Below are 23,090 nucleotides of genomic sequence, written 5' to 3' on the forward strand. Positions count from 1 at the left end.
TAACAAATTATAAATAAGTATAATGTATTAGTAAAAAATTATTGTTGTTAAAAAGTAATATATTAATTAAAAATTAGCATTTTAATATTAAAAATCAAGTTGTATGAATTTAAAATTCTAAGTATTTGTTTATATTATTATAATTAATTGCATATAATCGTAGATCGTTACGACCAACTGATAATCTTTTTTTTCAGACCCATGTACATAAATTTCACTTAAAAAAATCGAATAATTTTCATATTAGTCAATATTTTACTAATTTTTAATCAAATCATACTTAATTCGTTCATTTATTGTGTGGATTATTTAAGTTGTACCATTTAAGTTATTTATAATAAAATATCTATGACACAGGATATAAAATAATCAAAAAGTTTTATTTTTACATAAAATTTGTGCTCAAAAGTTAGAACATTCTTTTTCGTATAAAGTTCCTATAGAAGTTTTACACTCATAAAGCAAGCAATTNTTCTTTTTCGTATAAAGTTCCTATAGAAGTTTTACACTCATAAAGCAAGCAATTACTGCAACACGCCCAAAACATAAAAATGTATGATTTTAAATAGATTTTGTAGTTTAGGTAAAAAATATGGACCAGTTTTACATAAACATTTTATATTCTTTGACTTTTTTGATCAATTTCTCCTATAAAACTAGTTCAGAAGAATTTTCTTTTAACATAAATTATACTGAATAAGTTTTAACTTATATATAATTTTAAAAAGCAAAAGTTTTGCAAATGACGACGAAACATTAAAAAAAGAATATTATATTCAAATTTTTAAATGTTAAACCAATATGAAAGTTTATATTTTTAAAACATAAGAAATGAAAATTAAAAATCCTATGTAATTGAGACCCAGAATAAATGGAACCAGTAAAGATTGAAATATGAAAGTCATAAAAATTTATAACGTAAAATTGTATGACGCCAAAAGCTAAACCAAAATAGTTAACTCTGTACAATAACAAGATGCAACAAGATATTTGAGCGGAGTTATTATTTTAAATTATTTTGATAACCTATTTTTTACACTAAAATTCAAGAATCGATATTTATCTCAGATTAAAATAAGAAAAAAATTTGACACATTTGAAATTTTTTTATAAATTTGACCCTTTACCTGCACAGGAGTCGATGTTTTAAATTTTGTCAAATGTCAATAAAATTGTCGTGAAATGATAAACAGTATCCTATTTATNTATACACTTTGACAGTGTTTTGTTTTACATTTATATTCTATTTTTAAAATGATAATAGTCTCGAGCCATATTTGTGTGTTTATAACTTCAGATATATGTTTATATGTGGTATGACTGTAGAGATTAAACAAACTGATAAGAATTATTCAAAATTTGTGTTTTATGACAAACGTACCTATATTCGATACCCACATATTACTTTTTATTTTATTCTTTAGTCTATACTCTTTAACTATTTTATAAATACGTATATGCACTAATAAGAAAACTAACAGTGGGTATACGCCGTATACCCGCGTATACGCTCCATGACACCTCTGTTTATATCCCTCTTTCATTAGACATACTATTTTTTTTAAATAACACTATTTCCCTTTATATATTATAAATATATATAGATATTTATTTAATCATATATTACACTTATAAATCATAAAACTTGTAATAAGAATATAAATAAGGAAATAGAAGATCATGTAGATTTTGGAATAATCCATCATTTTTTTAAAATTAAACACTATATAAATATTTGTATCGAAGCGTTTTTTATGATAGTGATTTTAATCACTGTCAAATATCATCTATACTGGACCCAACTATGCCATGTCCCCACTGTGCTGGTTTTTTTTTATATATATTAGTATATAGCTAATTTATTAATCACTTAATTAATCAAAAATAAAAAATAATAATAATATTGATAATTGTTTTATTGGTTTCTTTTAATTCCGTATTTTTCTAAATTTATCAATCATAAAGTATATATTGTGTTCATCCCTTACACTTAATAAGAGTGTCAACTTAATTTTTCAAATGGCAACGCACATCATGAACTAGCTTATTTATTAGATGATGATTTAATTAAGTAAATGACTGATAGACGAAAACTTTTGTACCAGTATTTCATAAAGTTATTAACATTTTATAGAGACAACTAGAGGTGAAACGCAGATATTATTTTTATCACTAGTCATTTCGAAGCCACACTTTTCCTTGCGCCTAGGTTTTTTATCTTGAACCAGCCTGAGGCAAAATAATATTTTTAACATGGCATTAACATTTGAAATACCTTAGCTTAAAGTAGGTTAGATGTAAAAAATGTATTATATGCGTTTCCCAATTAAAAGGGATATTTTTTTTCACAAGGCAAAGTTCTGATTGTTATTTATTATATATAGTTAAAATCATATTTTAGACCATTGTGCACCCCTTCAAATACTCCTAATTTGCATATATGTTAGTAATAATTATAAGTAATAACTGATAATTAAAATATATTCTATAAAATAGAATGTTTGTTTTTTTATATCAATGAATATGAAAAAAATTAATTCAATTGCGATAAAAATTCGAATTTACATTGGAAAAAAACAAACGGAAATATTTCCTTTTATAATGGAAAATACGGATGGAGAAGGGTATTTTTGAAATGTATAAATAAAACTTACTCATCACGCACTGGTAACCATGGCAAAGGAGCTAATATAAATAATCCAACAGCAGACGCTATTAATCCAACAGCCATCATTGACCAGTGGTTGTTGTATTTGTCAGCTAAATAACCCCAACAAGGGCTAGATACACCATATAATATAGAACAGAATAGGAACACGAGTCCAACTTCGTCAGTAGATAATCCCATCTATGGTAAAATACAACACAAATTTATGATCTGAGTATTGCAATTTAGCAATTATAGTCATAAAATTGACTACATATTTAATTAAATAGTCGAACATTTTATTTTTTGGAATTCGCCAAGTGATATCAATTAAAATTAATTTTGTTTATTAAAATCCTTAAATCGAATTTAAAAAAATTGCTTACTGTAAATAATTATTTATTTTACAGTTGCTTACTTCAGTCACTTCAATATGAGCTTAAATGCAATATAAAATAATAGTTATAAGTAAAGAGAGTGGCTTCTTATAAATTGCGACTTGCTTTATATTTATTATGAAGTAAAAATTCTCAATATTACTTATAAGTAGAAGTTAATTTTACTTTCAGTTTTTACAACCATTGTATCATATCCAATTATATTAAATTTGTAATTTAAAAAGTAAAATTTTTATAAATAACAGGAAATCTTAATAAAGTCCTTTGAAGCTCAGACAACTTCATAAATGCATATATTTTATNCTCAGACAAGTTCATAAATGCATATATTTTATCAATTAAAAGTTATAAAGTCAAAAAAAATCAAATAATATTTATGATTTAGTTCAGTTAAAATACGACAAACTATATATACGTTTTAATTATAACTTGAACATTATTTAAATGTAACAATTTTCTATTTAAATTAAATTAATGTAGATAATAATAATATTAAATAATAACATAAAATAAATTTTGTTCATAAAAATATTAATAATAATTTACCTCTCTTAAATGCGGCTCTAATGTAGGATCAAGAGATGCCCAAAAGTTTGACGTGACTGTTATTATAGCACCGACTACAAATGCTGAAGGTATTAAAAGTAATTTAACAATACCTTTTGATCTACTGCCTACTGCATGAGAGGCTTTAGCCCCATCTATATAACATAACATTAACAGAATGATAAAATAAAAGTTTCGATTTGTTTTTTTTTTTTATATAATACGTTACATATAATTATGTAGATATACATACTTAGTTTTTTATATTCCTAAATAGGAAATGAAAATTGTTTTCTTTAATTTTTTTTTTTTTTTAATTATAATTTATAAAATAATTTTTAAATAATAATTATTAATTATTTTTTTTTATACATTTAATCCAGAAAGTAAATTACAGTAGGGATTCAGTAAAGTGGAATAGAAGCATTTAGATAAATTTTAGATTAGTATTGATTTCTGACAGTAATTAAAACCACTGTCGAACAACACTTCAATGCACATTTGAAAAACATTAAAAAAAATTTAACATATCTAACAAAAATTACATGATTTTTGACATTAAAGATTGATTATTCATAAAGGAAAAGACACCGGAACGTATTTCTTAATTAATTATATTATACATAAAATAAATTTTAATTAAAAATAATTTAGAATGATGTAAACATTCCGTTCTATGCAAAACAATACTTCATTAATTTTAACAAATATATATAATTTTTGGCTTAATGTTTTTTTATAACTTATAGAAAACGAGATTTCATAAATTTTTTTTCATCTTAATGCACATTTTGTTAGCTTTAGATTAATGTTGGTTAGAGAAAGTAAGTTTTTTCGGAACATTATCAAAAATTGAAAATAAAAGGTTTTAATATAGAGATTATGTATGCTTCTTTACAGTACTTGGGTAATGACAATCAAAAAAATTATGTTAAAAGTTAAGTACTTGTCTATAATAAATATTACTAAATGTTACCACTAAAAATAATTTATATAGTTAAATATCTATCTATGGATTAGTTTTATTCATATAAAAATTATTCAGGTACAATTTAAATAACAGTGATTATTATTTAATATTGAATTGTTATTATATTTTTGAAATTATTATTTTTTAATTAAAAATACTTTTATTTTAAAAAATTAATATTTCAAAATTTGTCCATCTAATTGTATAAAAATTAATTAAATTTTATTTCATATATTTTTTCGAAAAAGTCTTTGTTTAATGAAAAATAGGTTATAATTTTCATAAAAATTACACTGCATATAAAATCATATATTATACTTACACAATATCAATACTTTATTAAACTAAAATGTTTACAGTACAAAATATGATAGTTTATATGATAGATTAAAAGACATAATTAATTACCTTTAATAGGGGGCATCAAATATACATGTAGAGGAACTGTTGCTATCATTAAAAATCCTACAACATAAAATGGCATAGCATATCCTCCAAGCTAAAAATATACACAAATATGAAACATAGTTAAAACATATATTAAACATAAATATAGTTAATATTTATCTTAAGTATTTTATACTTACCGAAGATAGTAATCCACCTATAGCAGGTCCTACACTCATTCCCAAACCAACAAAAGTTTCTAGTATACCCTAAGAAATAGGTATTATTATTATACAAATAGTAATGTTTTATAGAATAGTATGTTTATATTACCGCATTACTAAACAATCAGATTTTTTCCGACTTGATACTTACTAAAACACTACTGACATTATCTGGAAAAAGTTGTATTACGTATACAAAACTCGATGTTGAAAAAGCACTGGCGCCGATAGCTTCCAATCCACGAACTACAAAACATAGAATCTTGAATTGAAAGTTGTCTTCAATCATCGGTAAAAATCTAATAGACATATATCAATATAAAAACGATTTTTTTAGTTCTTCATGAGGTATATTTCAATGTCATATAATGAATAGTGTGATAATCACATGCACTCACCCGAATAATGCATTGCACACACCCGATATAAAAACTCCGGATATAAATAAACATTTGGTACCAAATATTGGCATCTATAATCAAAAAAAAATTTGATTATACTCTTTTAAATTATTTTTAATATACTATAAAATCAATTATAATTATACAATTTATTTTAACGTAAATATCTATAGTACCAAATGAGTTCATAAATTATTTAGACTAACAAGTAATAGATAATGTATATTATAATAATTACAAGTGATCCCATTGCAGGAGACAAAAGAACCATGACTAGAGCAAAGAAACTAAACACAAAACCAGCTTCTGTTACTGTCATACCTTTGTTTTCAGCCTGAAAAATAAATTTGAATAAAATTCTCGTTTTTTAAAAACAATTTGTTAAAATATACGAATATAGTAAAATAATATACTCATGGCTAGATTAAATTACTTTTATTAAATTACCTTTATATTTATAACATGTTATATATATAATATTTATTCAAATTTGATTGATTAGTTTTAAATTTGTGTATTTTAAAATTCAAGTCTAATGTAAAATTATTCATCTGGATCATTCTGGAGAGGAGTAAATAGTGCTTTTTGTTCTCCTTCGCATAACGATTTTTGGTAGATTAAATATACAAAGATTAACTACATTGCATAGTGTACGTTTATAAATTTATATAATATATGATCCATGTAATATTTATTCTAATTCAAAGTTTAAGTAAAATTAATTGTCATTCATATTTAAATAATTATAAAAATTAATAAATTAATATACTATTGATACACTATGATCCTTGTATAATATTGATTAAATGAATCAAGATTGATCAAGAGATTTTTATTAACATTTAAACTTATTTTTTATAAGTAAAAAACAAATCGAAATTATTTGTACATAATCTTGTCCATTTTAGAGAAATTGGTGGTAACTACACCATTAAAATTAATAATTTAATTTTATAGTTATGAACTAATGGTTCAAGAATATCAAAATATCCATTTTGAATCCAGAAGAAGCTATCGAATGTTTTACTGATAATAGCACTTCAATCAAGTAATGACATAAACATTTATGTATTGGATTATTACATTTCTCCAGAAGCAAAATTCTAACCAAATATGTTCTTTTTTACTATGAAAAGCTGCTCTATTTGTACTAGTATTAGTAAAACGTTTAAGTTTCAAATGATAAATGTTTATAAAAACAACTATTATAATAGCTGTTTTTATAAAGGATACCAAAATATTTACCATGACATAGATGTGTTTTTTAGAAATAAAGTCCCAACCATATATTAAATTTAGGATTACTGACACAAGAAAATAAAAATATTTAAAAAAATTAAATATTTATTAGAAAGATAATGAATATATACAATGAAAACAAAATAAGTCGATACAAATTTTTGTAAATTATGCTTTTAAAATGTTTATCTTGCTCCAGTAAATAAGTTGACGATAATTGACCAAATTAAATTCAACATAATTTTAACCTAAACAATTTTTTTATGTAGACTTATCTGCCACCTCCATGTGGTTTCTCTCTTAAATAACGCTAATAGGATGAAGTATAAAAATTTGCTAATTTTTATTTGTGTAATTAATTAATATAATTTAAGTAGGCTGATGCATCAGTCTATTCCTATGCAACAGTCGCAATATGTTTGGTAATAAATTCATACGATATTAAATTTGACCCAAAAATTTAATTGATACAAATATGAGTCAAGGAAATCCACTTATCAGCATCGGTAATAAATAGGTACTTTTATCATCACATAGAATTACACGATGTTCGCGAATTTATTATGCCAACTCTACCGGTCGAATTGTATAAAATAAAAATTTTAATGATTTTGTTTTTGTTTATGTGATTAAAATTTAAGTTTTTTTATTTTACCTAATTAAGCACAATCATTTTTTATCTGAACTTATTGAGTCATTAATTATGTATTATATTTAACTGTTATAATATACCTGTTTTGGAAAAGTAGGGGCCAAAACGGACATGGAACAAAATCCAAGGAAGTCAACCAAAGCGAGAGAAAAAAGCGCCATGTACTGTTTGATTGTGAATCCAAAGTACCGAGTGACGTTCTTTTCATCGTCCAAATTGGCAAGGCCGTCGCCACCGCATCCACCTGCAGATCCCAAGTCAAAGGGAACTGGACTGCGGGATATGCGACAAATTTCACAAAAAGCATTTCTTTCCATTGTGAGTGACATGCTACGGGCATTTCGAAATTTTGGAGGATATTCAATCCTAATCTTATTTTCACCGATTGAGCTTCCATAATTGCTAACTTTACTCTCTTGATCGATCTTTAAATAATAATTAGAATCGAAATTTTCAGTTGTATATTTTTCATATTCCAAGAACCCTCGTATGTGTTCATCATCATCTCCACTAACGTCTTCCTCGTCCACACACGTACCAGGTGCAATATTGTTGTTTGTTTCCAGACCACATGGTAAATTCGTTAAGCTCTGGAACTATACACAAAGAGTTCGTTAATAATCGTATTAAAAAATAAAAAATAATAATAACATATTATAATAGAAAATATAAGAATTTAAAAAACTTTAATTACGTTAAAAAATATAACAAAACCAACGAAACTAAAGACTTTTTTGAAGTTAGTAATACTAATTTTATGATAATTTCATAGTATTATCATCTTTGATCAGAGACTTTAATAATGTATTAGTTTTATTACGATTTATTTTTTCACATCCTTTTACATTCTTATTTATAAATCATGACATGCTATTTTTTTTAATTGTACACATTGTAGTTATCTAAGATTTTGGTTCAAAATGCGTCTATGAACGTTCATATAATTAATTATTCTCTTAGTATAGCTTATTCTGATAAAACTAGCAGCGTATTAAAGATTTTAAAGCCTTAAAACAATATCATTTTTTTTAACCCTGGAAATTTAAACACGTACTTCAACATTTAAAAAATTATATTTTAATTGTCACTTCTTTCTTATTTAAAATTGTTTAAACAAAATGTCTATTAAACTATAAAAAAGATAATAGAAAAATTTTCAACTAATTTTTTTAGTTTGTATCTAATATACAAAGAGGAAGGAGTGACTGAAAATGCTCTGATAATCAGATCCTTACCATTTTCTCAACTTTTAGGTGCCACTATTTTTGATCGTGACGGCTTAAAAATTGTTAACAACCATTTCTTTATAAATAATTCTTCATCCTCTTATTATATATTATTTGTACTATTTCATTTTATTCTTAAAGTCTTTTTTTTTTTTTAAGAGCTGATCTCCACACCTCTATCCTTTTATTAATTTCCTACCTATTTTCTCCTATTAACACTATATCGTCAGCAAATAACATGCACCACGGCACCTTTATAAATACCTTGTATTTCTCTAGTAACTTCATCCATTACTATAGAAAATAAGTAAGGGCTTATAGCAGAACCTTGGTGCACTCCTACTCTTACCCTAAAATCTTCTGTTACTCCTTCCACACTTTTTACCCTGATACAAGTGCCATCATATATTATTAATTAAATAATATTTAAGTTAGTTAAATATATACAGAGTGTTGTTTAATTATGACAGACGCAATATCTTTAAAAGTATAAACCATATTTTAATAAAACGTAAGGTATTATTGACTTTTGAAAAGAAAAAATATAATATGTAATATGTAATATGTAAAGCAAGCGCTTGATAATATAAGCCAGATGATTTATTATTTATATTCATCATTATGGTTGTATATTTTCCTAAAACAAATAGGAATAATCATATTTGAGTGTTATATTTACGAACATAATTAAACAATAATAAAAAAAATATTATTCATATTAATTGTGTAATTATTAATTAATAGTAATTTATATTGTATACCCAGAATTGAATACTAATTAATTTTTTTTAAGTATTGGTTCATCAATAATAATTTTATCAACAAAATTTACGTAGAAGCTAAAAAATTAATAAAAGATTATCGAAGTCATTCATAATAAGAAGTGGCAGATAATCTTCATTCTCCTTGTGACGTAATTTAATTGCAAATAGTCACTTCAAATTTGCTTAAAATATTATTTTAATTTAATTAACAAAAACTTTATTATAAATATGATTATAGTAAAGTATATATTAATATTTATAACTCCAACGAAACAAAAAATAAATTGTAATGATTATTGTTTCTTAAATGTAAAATTAAAAAGTATTACCTCTAATGAAACTTTTACATAATGAAATTTAATTAAATTTAATGTACTATACTATAAATATCATAAAGAAAGAGATAAAAATTTTCGTTTAATCGTCTCATATAAAAATTCACCAAAAATTATATTTTAAAAGAAAATTATTTACTTTTATTGAAATTTTTGAATATTCATTTTAATAAAGTAAATACAAGTAGTTTTTCAGAATTTTTCAAAAACTCCATTGAAAAATTTCGATTGTTCAAAGAGTTAATATAAATTTTTGATTTTTATGTACCGTGAGATTAAAAACTTTAATAGTTTTTATTAGTATACTGTAGTAACGCTTAGTTTTCTATATTTATTCTTTGCCGACTCATTTTTGCCATAAATGTAACTTACCTTTCCAAAGCAACAGAACATTGATACGTTCTTTCCATACAAAAGAGTCAAGCGGAATTAATTTTAATTATTATTAACTTTTAAATAGGATTTGAAGACAAAAATAATCCTAAAAGAAGTTATAACTCATAGCTTCTCAGAGAAATTTTTTGTAACATACCCCTTATTTATTATGTTGGTTCCTTGTAGACAACAGAGGATATATTGATAATGCACAAATGAAAAATGTGGTCAAGCTTAATTGGCTATAAAAAAAATTATTTGTCTAACTAAATTTAATGTATTAAAAATATAAAAAAAAATTCTCTTGTTTCTATAGTTCTTTACAATTCATTTACTTACTTAATGAACACCCTGTATACTTGTACTATAGTTCAAGTGTATACTAGAATCATATTTTAATTTAAATAGTTTTGGAAAATGATTTAATGCGATCAAATTTATATTAAAATCTATAATTTTGGTTTTAAGTGATAACATCCCAAAAGTAGGTCTTTGTAAACTTTACTCACTAAATTCAGTTTGATGTTTTTTTTATTATCAGACTGATTTATTTAATCACATGAAAATCAAATAATGGAACAAAAGTATAAAACTATAATATTGCAGATCGTATGAATAAATAAAACAAAGTACTGAAGAATAAGAAACTACACAATTATTTTAAAATAACTACTAAAATTCTCAATAAAAATTATTACATACTTTAAAAATATAACGAATGAAAAAATTGCACAATACTATCAATATATCTTTGTACATGGAGACATAAATGCACAGAAATAATTAAATCATGCCGTTTTTTACTCATAAAAATATCTGCGATTAACTGTTGAGTACCATTGAAAATAAACACTGAGACTAAAATTTGTTCTACTCAGGCACATATCCGTTCTTATATAATAATTGTATAAATATAATAGAGGAAAACGAAGGTGTATAAAAATGTATCATAGTTGGCGTTTTCAGATTGTACATAACACACCAACAAGATATATTGAATATCTATAGTTTTATGGCTTCACTTCAAGCTTACGAAGAGGGACGTGCATCGAGCATATTTAATATCAACGTAGTATTATCTCATTTACATTAAAAGTAATAATTATTAGACAAAAATAGATAATATACCTTATTATAATATTTATAATATGAAATTACATGAAGTTAAATTCAAAAATATAAATTATTTTTTGAAAAAGCAACAAATTTTGGTTCTTTTCATATGGTAATATATAAGTTAAAAAGGTTAATAACTTATAATATATAAAATAATATATATATATATATATTTATATAGATATTTTAAAATGGATCTTTAATTTTAAAAAAATTTATAGCAACCCTTTCAAGTTTAGTTTTATTAAATACTTCACCTAAAAGACAATTCCACAATCTGTCTATTTACCAATTAAAAACAAGGGTAATATTGAAGAAATGTTTAATTAAAAAAACAAAACATAATATACTACAAATAACACTTTTTTTTTTTTACATCATTTTTTTTACTCTTTATAAAACATACTTATAATAAATATACATATATCAAAAAATCATGGTTTTCGTTTTCCATAAATAATGTAAATAAAAATAAATAGCCACAAACAATGTCTTTTAATGTTTATCTAGAAATAAAATGCAATTTTAACATAATATATATAATATATAGTAATAAAAATTATATAATTGATAAACGTAAAAATATCTTCATTATAATTTTACATTAGGAAAACAATATGCATTAACTTTTTTTTAAATATAGAGTTAAATAATAAATAAAGTAATTAATGACTTTATATATAAAAAGTATTAAAAAAGAAAAATGTTTTTCAAAAGCTTTTGAGAATTTTAAATTATATATTTATAAATATATGTATATATATATATATATATATTTTTTTTTTAATTGGGAGAAATAATAATTTGTATTTTTTATTATGTTAAAATTACAAATTAACTGAAAATAGCACGAAAAGAATCCATCCAGTAACTACTTTTACTTTTACTTTTACTGAGAATTTAAGTAAGTTTTATAAAATGATAGGGAAAATGTAAATTTTATTGTAATTATTAAATTCCATTTTTGTCAGTATAAGTTTTAATTTTTATGTTTTTATTGTATAGATATTATATTATATAAAAATATGTATATATTTTGGGACAATCTCGAAAAGGGGCAAAGCATAATTTTAAAATTTTTATTTTGCCATATAAAATTTTTTTAAATATTAGACCGAAAATATAAAATTTCATTAACTCAAATCCACATATTAAATACCAATGAAAATAATTACAAATTTGATTACTTTTCCTAAGTACATTATTAATAAAAAAAACTAATATGACTGAGATGGTTATTTTTATAAACACTAAATAGAGATAACTGTTTTCTTTCGCAATAATGTGAGAAGAAATGTTCAAAATAGATGAACCATAAAAAATCTTTGTATAGTAAATAGAAATATAGGAACATAAATATATAAAGAACTAAGAATATACATACATACAGAGTGTTCAGTAAGTAAGGAAACGGATTACTTTTGTTCTCATTGTTTATAACAATTGATATATTTCCTTACTTACTGAATACACTGTATAGGTTCATTATTTAATTACGTACCACGAAATATTTTCAAAAATATTTCATATAAAATAATATATACCTGATAAGTCAACAATGAAGCCAGTATTTTGTGTGAGGCAACTAATAGAAAAGTTTAGGGAAAAGAAGAAAAAGCTGTGTATAGTATTTATAGATTTGGAGAAACTGTATGAGAAAAAAGGTCTTGAAAAGGTACATTAATATAATAGAAGATATGTATGATAGCACTTGTACAGAGTATATAGAATACGAGTTTGACAAAGGAGAACACGAGGTAGGTGAAATGACGAGATCAGTGACAATAGGCGAGGACGTGATTGAAAAGGTGGAAAGTTTTAAGTATTTGAGGTCAGTTGTGCAAAAGTGCAGTGGTATTGACGAGGATGTAAGACACAGGATTAAGTGCGGGTGGTTGAAGTGGAGAGAAGTGTCTGGCGTCTTATGCGATAAAAGAATTCCAATGAGGCCGAAAGGTAAATTCTACAAGACTGTAGTGAGGTCAGCTATGATGTATTGTTCAGAGTGTTGGGCGGTTAATAAGAAAGTAGAGCAGAGAATGATTGTAGCAGAGATGAGAATGCTTAGATAGATGAGTGGAGTGACTAGAGAAGATAGGATAAGGAACGAGCATATAAGAGGGAGTATAGGTGTAATGTCAATCGTGGATTAGATGAGAGAAAATAGACTTAGATGGTTTGGTCATGTAGTGAGGAGAAAAGTATCGGAAGCTGTGAGAACAGTTATAGAAATGAATGTTGAAGTAAGAAGAGGTAAAGGAAGACCAAAAAAGAGATGGAGGGATGTTTTTGAATGCGATATGAAGACAGCTGATGTGAGCGTAGAGGATGTGGGAGATCGTGTCAAGTGGAAGTTTAGGATAAGGGTGGCCGACCCCAAGTAGTTGGGATTAAGGCAAGAAAGAAGAAGAAAAAGAAGAAATATTTTTAAAAATATTAAAACTAATCATAATTTTATTTTTAACAATAATGATTCTTTTTTGAGCTACTTTACAAGAAAAATTTATTTTCTGCTATCATTCCTTTATCCTAAATTCGTATTAACTTTTGATTTTTGAATGACAACCCCAACTTTTTATATATCATCAGATTTATTGAATTAACTAATTAATTTGATGAATCGATAACAATTTTAAAAGAAGTATTTATTGAGTTACAAGCATTTTAATACATAAAATGGATATGTAACTCTTGTGGATAATGTAGTATATAATGGTATACGTATACACAGTTATTATTTTAACATTAATCAAATATTTAAGCAAGAGTCATAGTAACTATAATTCCCACTCAAATTTTTGGTTTAAGTTAAAAGAAGTACTGTATACCCCGACTAGTGTGTATGCCCACAGTATTTATTAAAATGCTTGAAACTTGATAAAACTTATCCTAAAATTATTATCGATCGATAAAATTTTTTTGTATGAAAAGTAATAAATATGAGCATACTGTAATGTTAAATAAAATAAATGATTTTCATTAATATATTTCTTATTAATAATTAATAAGAAAAAAATATGCCTTGGGCGTAATATAAAAGAGTAATATTATTTTTAAAATTTTTTTAACAAAATGATAAGTTGATTCAAATGTTATTGAATTTTTCATATCTTCGTGACTTACATATACAGAGTGTTCATTAAGTAAAGAAACAGCTTTCAAAACAATTGTTACAAACAATGAGAACAATAGAAACCTGTTTCCAACTTACTGAATACTATATATATATATATATATATATATATATATAAACGTCACAAGTGGTTCATACATCTCATCTAACTATTGATCCAATTGTAATTTTACTGAAATTTATTATAAGATAATTTTTGCCTTTTAAGACTACGTTCAAGACATATTTTTTATGATATATCATTAAAACAAAAAAAAAATTTTTTTTTAATTATTTGAAATTTTTATTTTTATCTATCTTCTTACACATCATTTTAAAGGATTGATGATAGTTTTAGGGCAAGTGTTTATCAAGTTAAAACCATTTGAACACATAAAGTAGGTATAGAACGCAAGTGGAGTATAAATACACCAGTACGATCTGTACCCACCTGCGTTACATACCCACTCTATGTACTAAAATGTTTGTATCAATGAGTACATGTCCTAAAATTTTTATCGTCCCATCAACATTTTTTTGTACGAAAAAGATTATAAAATCAATATTCTCGAAATTTTAAAAAAAAAATTATTTATTATTAGTAGTAATACCAGCATTGGCTTTATTTATAATTAGATATTTTTCGACCATACGTCTCCTCCTTTTAGGTATAGAAATAAATGTTTTACTCTTTGTCCTGCTTAGGTATAAAAATGAAAATAACTTCCAAAGTACTGGTCGAAAAATTGTTATCGACCAGATATTTACTCAATTAGATCATTTTTTATTTTATAAGCTAATTAAATATTTATGTTGCCATCTAAAAAAATGAAGTGATATCTTAAAAATAACTAATAAATTAAGAAGTACATGAAACTCAAAAAGACTAAAAATAATTTGTTTAACATAATTATTTATTTAAGAGGAAATAAGTGGCTAGCGTCAAAATAAATATCCAGTATACATTTATACATTTACATATTTTATCCAAATACATAGTAGATGTAGTTAAAATTAATTGATTATAATCTATAGATATTTTTATAAGCCTAAATTTTATTGTTGGTAAAATACACACGAGATTAATAGGTACACGATATCCTAGCAGTCTAAAGTTCCTTTTATGACATTATAATTCTATTTGAAGTAGAATTTGTGATAATAACGTCTATAATTTAATATAAACTCAAGTGGTTATATTCTATGTCCGTTGAAAAGGTATAGAATTCATTTAATAAAAAAAATGTATTTGTAATTGCGCAGTAAATAGTAATATATTTAACTCATTGAATAATTTTTTTTAATAAACATTTCTTTTGTTTTATTTTTACATAAGTTTTAAATTATAATACAATTTGTAGCATCATCATTCAATTCATTTAAATTAATAACATTTATTCTAATATGATAACATAAATTTATAATTGTAAATTTTGAACACTTTTGAGAATTAATCAATAAAAAATAAAATAAAATAAAGCGTTAAAATTTTGCTGTTTAATGAACGACAAAAAAGAAATCGGATTTCTTTGAATATATTATTTATTAATCATGTTATATGGATATGAATTATATCATAACTAATAATTAATTTTATTAATATTATTTATTTATACCTCTATAATTAAGGTCAATGAACACGTTGTCTTAAAATTTAAATGGTATTTAAAATTTTAAATAATACTTTTTTTCCAGATGTCCAAATAAACTCATACAAAATTAATATCAGATATATCTTAAAGGTAACTAATTTCTTTAAATTCTACCCAATTATATTTATACTCGGATATAAGATTACACGAGTGAATATTTTTAGATACTTAAATTAGTTATTTAACTAAATTTTGAAGAATAGTTTGTAAGTAGTTTAGAATAGATCACCTTAATATGATTTGTATAATGTTGATGTCTAGATTCGTCGACAAGCATATCCCGTGGTCTTGTCAGTTACTAAAAGTTAATGTAAACTGTAAAAAATAAAATTTAACAATCGATTAAGAAAAACAATAACACTTATTGACGAAAATGTATCAATAATATTTTATGTTAAAGTAAAAATAATTTAGTCGATAGTGATTGCGAATGAGCTATTGAATGATATTAAAACGTTCACATAAGTTTTGACATCGGAAAAATATTCAATAAGACGTTTTTTGTTATCTTCAAGAACACCCAATGAAAAGAAGAACACCACAGATAACGCTTAAAAAACACACTTTGGCATTGTCAATATTAAAGTAGTGACAAAGTACGAAAGCCTATTTGATCCTATAGAAAACTCGTCAACAACAATACCTAAAATTTTATTTTCATTAGGTGTCCACGGTAAAAGAATTGCAAGATTAATATGTTATGTATTGTATGGTACAACTGTTGCTGATTTTGTTAATACATTGGTATTAGTTAAATTACGTTTTATATAACAATATTATTTAAGTATGATACATAAATGTTTATCATATAAAAGCGATAAAACGGTTTCAATAAAAACTATCCGATAGTAATTTATCAAATTTTTTCTTTTATAAAAAATATAGGTTCATTATATCAACCGATGTGAGATAAAGAAATGTCACCATGGTATCAAAAAAATAACCAAATTGCTCATATTAATAACTTTATTTTTGAGTTAATTTTATGGGCACAAATACAGAATTTTATGGTTACTTAACACCCTTTAGCAACTTTCACAATTGTGTTTAAAATTTTTTAAAGTAAAATTTAATATTTCTTTTTGTTATTGTATAAATAAATACCGTTTTTCTTGAAACCTTGTTTTTTAGTAACGTTAGTGTACTATGTCATCAGTGTAGGATGTTAATTTTATTTTGAACATAGTAACATAACATAGTATAATTGTTGAAACATTTACAGTGCAACTATTACAATGGTTAGGAAAATATATATATATATAGAGTGTACCACCATGTTCTGACATATTTAATACAGTTAATATTTTGCATTTTTTTTTTTTTAATTTTGTAAATTATGCATTATAATAAAAGTAAATTTTTTATTTTTTGACTTAAATATAAAAAAATTAAAATTAAATTTTTTGTAACGTGGATGAAATATACATAAAAATATATACTAGTACAAACTGTACTCGCTCATGCTACTACTAAACCACATTATATTAAAATGTTTGTAACTCAATAAGCACATATCCTAAAAATTTGATAAGAAAAGAGTTAAAAATGATTATTTTAAAATTCGGAAAAATAAAATGTTGTGTTTTTTTTCCGATTTGACATAAATAGGAAATGTTTTAAACAGAGTCTAAGACTGTAAAAATTACAAAAAAATAACGGAAAATATTCACTGGATCAAAAGTTGTGTTATAATTTTGAAACATGGTTGGGCACAGTGTATTGCGTTATTCATAATTGCAGAGATGTATTTAGAGGCATATATTCTGAACATTGAAATTGTTGCGTATGGCGTATAACTATAAAAAGAAACTTATAATTATTACTATGGAATATGCCATGATATAAAAAATTATATGTAAACTCATATGTAGTGATACAGTCTAGTATATGACTAGACTATATTACTCATATGAGTAAATATTTCTTTTATATGAGCATTAAATATACAGGGTTTTTAGTAAGTAACAAAACGGATTTCTATTGTTCACATTGTTTATAACAATTCGCCTGTTTCCTTACTTACTGAGCACTATTGTATATATCTAAAAGTATACTTTTGGATGTTAAGAGTAGTGTAATATACATTGATCTAATCATAAGAGGATTTTTCTTCAAAAATATATTGCTGAAGCAATTTTAATCAATTAGTTATTTTTCTTTTTTATCTATAGAGTAGAATTGTGAAATACATCTCTGCATAACTTTTAATTTATAAATAGATAAAATATTATTTTTTATCCTTGGATCTTAATCACCCCCAAGTTCAAAAAACTATATGCGTTTATGAATTTTTATGTATACACACAATAAAAAATTAATTTTGGAACCAACTAAATCAAAATTTCTTCAGCAATATGAAAGAAAACAATGTATTTTACACTACTTTTAACATCTAAAAGTATTCTTTTAGATATATATTTAAGGTACATATAAAAAAACATTCACTAATAAACATATGAGAGTAAATAAGAACGACTAATAAATGACCTATATAATTTTTTAGCTTTTCTTAAAGTAACAAGAATTGGATCTTGTATTTAAAAACTTATATCAAAAAGTATATTTTAATTTATTTAAAGTTTATGCCCATAGGCATGAATACAAAATCTTATTCTTTGGATAATACGATAATTATTTAATGTATATACATAAATTTTGTCATCACAAATTCAATTACAAATAGATTTGTATAATTTTTAAGTGAAACATGTTTTCATCGTATCCCGAAAGATAACAAATCAATTATATTAAAGTTTGTTTTTTTAGTTTCAAAAATAGTTTGCTTAAGAAACGTTATTGAAGTTTTTAATTGATTTATGCTGATAATTGCTCAAATTGATATTCGAGCTTTTGGAAAATAGCCAATGAGTCCTCTAAAGAGTCTTGAAAAAAATAATTTGTAATTGAATAGTATAGTTTTATTCTCTCGCCTCATGTAAAACATTTTGATTGAAATATTTTTAAAAAGTGTAATTCTTATGAAGGATGGTTGCTTCAAAAATGGTTTGAAAAAAATGTTTAGGAGTTTATGGAAAAATTAATGTCTTTGCGATCATTTTAAAATCATTATTGCTTAAAAATTATTCAATTTTTCATTTAATTATTTAGTTGTTGACAAATATATATTTCAATTCATTTTATCTTATTATAAATTTTATGAATTTTTTATTCGGTCCAATATTAAACAGGGTTCTATCAAATTTTCTTTTAGAATAGGTTTAACTGAGCGTAATTCATAATATGAAAAAATGATATTATCATTTTTCAAACAAGTAACTTTACGAAAATTGAAAAATTGTGGAAAACAATGATTTTAGTAATCGTTGAGATATCAAAACAACAAATTATGACTGCTAGTCTATAATTTATATAAATATATATATATGTGTTGAGGATAATTTATTGTGACTCATGACACACTCTTAATATACAGATAATTAACATTGTTTACATCCTTGACTTTTTCTGATTTTATTATATCTATTGAACAAAATACAATTAAATAAGTTCTATTCAAAACCTTAGAATATTATTACAAAATGAATGTATTAAAATAATAGGTGTAAAGAACTTATCAATGAAGTGAGATTATTTAACTAATTACACGATTAAAATGTTGTTTTTTTTTTTATAATTAATCTATATGAATGAATAAACAATTTTTATTCTTAAAGATAATTGAGTAGTGAAAAAAAAATTCTTACAAAAATATTTATATTTTGTAATTTTATTTGTATAAGATTAATATAAAAAATATATATTGATTTGGTCATCTTTAAAAAAATTATGGCAATTTAAAGTTAGAAAAACCCAGCACAGTGTGGTCGTGGCATAGTTGGGTCCAGTATAGATGATATCTGACAGTGATTAACATCACTATCATAAAAAACGCTTCGATGCAAATCTGTAAATAATGTTTAATTTTTTAAATTAATGGATTATTCCAAAAGCTACATGATCTCCTATTTCCTTATTTATATTCTTATTACAAGTCTTATGATTTATAAGTGTAATATATGAATAAATATATTAATTATATATGAATATAAATAATACTTATCTTAAAAAAATATAATTATCCATACATTTTTCAAAAAGTTATATAAATAAAAAGATAAAAATGTAAAATATAAAATCGAGAATTTTCACACAAAAATAGCATTTGGTAGCCATTTTCACCGTGAAGACAAAATAAAATCGGAATTTTCTTTTTCATATTAAAGTATATTACATTAGCTTTAATTTAATATATATATATAAGTGTCGGTATTTCCGAAACACTTTCAAAAGTTAAGTTGAAAAAGTTGTCATTTTGAATCCCTCCCTTAGGCAAGGAAAAGTTCAGATTTAAAAAAAAAATATACAAAATGAGAGATAAGTAACTTACATATCTATATAAAAAAAATTATAGCAGTGTTAAGTAAAAAAAATTGAAAAAATGTCAAAAATTAGCAAATTTACAAATTTAAATTTGTAATTTTTTTGGAAATTTCCCCCATTTACGTGGAACGAGGGAATTTTTTTCAATTTTTGAGGGTAATATCTTCGACTAGATACGATTTGTGATTTTTTGACGTATCGTTAAAAGAAATCGGTTTGGTGAGAGCTGAAAAAAAGTGGTTAAATAAATAAATAAAAATAATACACATAGTAAAATTAATACCTTCTCAGCTTCCCATCGAAGCTAAAAGAATTATTAAAATATTACAGATATATTTTTTATTTTAGCAATGTTTTGTAGCATTACCTACAAATGAGTATTTATTGTAGTATCACGAAATGGAATTAATGCTTCTGAAAAGGAAGTTGAAAGATGATAATTTTAATAAATAGTACTATTCTAAGTTTATAGGTTTATACAAGGATCAATTACTGATCATTAAATATTTACTTAAGATTAGATACCGTCTCATTAAACGCGTGTAAGTTTTGTATACCAATAGAGTGCTACAAAATATTTCACAATAACCGTATTAATATGAAAATGGTCTTATCAAAAAGACATACACGGAAAATAAAATGCATGTGTCTGATTTTTGACGTGCGAGGCAAACAATGCTTCTTAACGGTAATTTGGATGGGTAAACTATAAACCAATTAAGAATTAATTGCGCAAATTTTAATTAAAAGAATTTATAATAATAATATAAATTTTAGTTATAGTCGAGCGAGTTACGCAACGTAAAAGAATTCTTAATTCTGTGTTAAATAGAACGTTCCTAAACACTATCGCGTCCTTCGCCTTTTCTAAATCTTCAAATGCTACTATCTTATAAAGTAATAACACTAAACTAGTAAAACTAGGAGAACTTAGTCTACCAGTTAGAAAAGTATAAAAAGATACATTAAATTAGCCTTCCAAAATTTTTTTTTATTTAATTATTTTGCCATTCGAATACAAAAATGTTGTACTATACCATGTCCACCATCAACACGAGTCTGTAAGTCTTACCTCTTTTCAATACCCCCAGAAATTTTGGCCTAGACGCGCCTGTAGCTGCGACTTTACTATGCTTTCAGAAAAATATTCATTTTTTTATCATAAACTAGCTCTCCATCCAACTAAATGGAATAGCCATATTTAAGATATTTATTTGATAAGATTACTAAAAACTTTTTAACAAGTTTTAATAAAATATATCTTTTTCACTTTGATTCATTTTTAAAATGTTGTTTCTAAAGAAGTACTATGTTGATCCAAAATTATAGATGAGAAATTTTTTGTATTTTTTCTTATAAATCCATATAAATATTTAAAACATTTGTCCAAAAACAAAAAATAGTTAAATGATTATAAGTAAGTGGTTACTTATTTGTATATAACACAATATTTGCTTATTTAGCTATAAAAAAAACTGTAAAAAATTATTCATAGTAGAAATAATTCACCCTTTATTAAAGAATCTGATATTCCATTTCCATTATTTTATACAAGAATTAATATTATCTAAATAAAAATTAAATAAATTATTCACAAAAATTAACATTGTGTATATTAATGATTAAATAATTATGCCAAGCAAATTTCCATGTACAACATTTTGATTTTGTACATAAATTTCATGACAACAAATAGGTTTTCTTGAATACATGATAACATTGAATTAAGAAAACACAATCAATTCTGCACTTGTTTTTTTATCAAATTTAGTAAAACTGTAACTTATTTAACAATAATAAGTGAATTGTTATACATGTTAATAAGTAAACCCCTTAGCGATGATATCAGCTGCACTGTTACCAAACGAATAAAATACAAAACAACGTGATTTAATATTCATTTTAGACATTAAATATTCATTAAGGAAAGCACAATATAACAAAATTTTCAAAATACAAAAAAACAATATGAAAATGTATTAATTAAATACAAAATAAAATATTAATCAAATACAGAAATGTATTAATTACTAAAGAAAAATTTAACTTAACAATATGTAAATTCATAGTAAATAAAATTATTCATAATCTTATATATCTTATCAAGTTAAATAGTGTGTGCCAAAAAACATAAAATACACATCTAATGTTTCACTTCCATTATTTTTTATATAATATTAAACTTAATATACTGTATCTATATATGATACAAATAAAAAATAAACAAATTATAAAATATATTCATGTGTAATAATACATCAGTATCAAAAAGAAATATATTTGAGTCTATAGAAATTATGAAGCTTACACCTGTACAATATAGAAAAATTATGCTAAATATTATTCACATTTTATTTAACTATTATTTATAAACTGTCATAATAATAAATTTACAAACTGTAAAAATAAAAATACACTAAGTTTTTAATAAACATAAAAAAAATACCCTATTTACAATTCTAAAATTTTAGTTATTAGACAACTGAGCTATAGTAATTATTAACGGAAAATGAAATGTAACCCAAAAAATCGAATGTATTGCATACCGGAATGTAAATAACTCGATGACTGCCTATTTTTATAAAATAGGTAACTTTTGTTGTACAGATTGTTTTGTCCCAATTAATATTTGCCTCGAAAATTTATTAGAATAATTGTTAATTGAC

At 23.8% G+C, this 23,090-nt stretch overlaps 1 protein-coding gene across 1 annotated transcript in view; it reads right to left on the reverse strand.

Annotated features, from left to right (window-relative positions):
- LOC126897561 (MFS-type transporter SLC18B1-like) overlaps positions 1–16,509 on the reverse strand; it is a 60,003-nt gene extending 43,494 nt beyond the window's left edge. Inside the window, 9 exon segments of the mRNA XM_050671262.1 lie at positions 2,655–2,848; positions 3,592–3,746; positions 4,970–5,060; positions 5,149–5,217; positions 5,324–5,471; positions 5,571–5,644; positions 5,812–5,907; positions 7,545–8,060; positions 16,274–16,509. Coding sequence (XP_050527219.1) covers positions 2,655–2,848; positions 3,592–3,746; positions 4,970–5,060; positions 5,149–5,217; positions 5,324–5,471; positions 5,571–5,644; positions 5,812–5,907; positions 7,545–8,060; positions 16,274–16,321 — 1,391 coding nt within the window. The 5' untranslated portion in view covers positions 16,322–16,509.
- Positions 16,510–23,090: the final 6,581 nt, after the last annotated feature.

The sequence above is a fragment of the Daktulosphaira vitifoliae genome, unplaced genomic scaffold (assembly GCF_025091365.1).
Source record: "Daktulosphaira vitifoliae isolate Bord-2020 unplaced genomic scaffold, ASM2509136v1 Scaffold_2, whole genome shotgun sequence".
Taxonomy (NCBI): Eukaryota; Metazoa; Arthropoda; class Insecta; order Hemiptera; family Phylloxeridae; genus Daktulosphaira; species Daktulosphaira vitifoliae.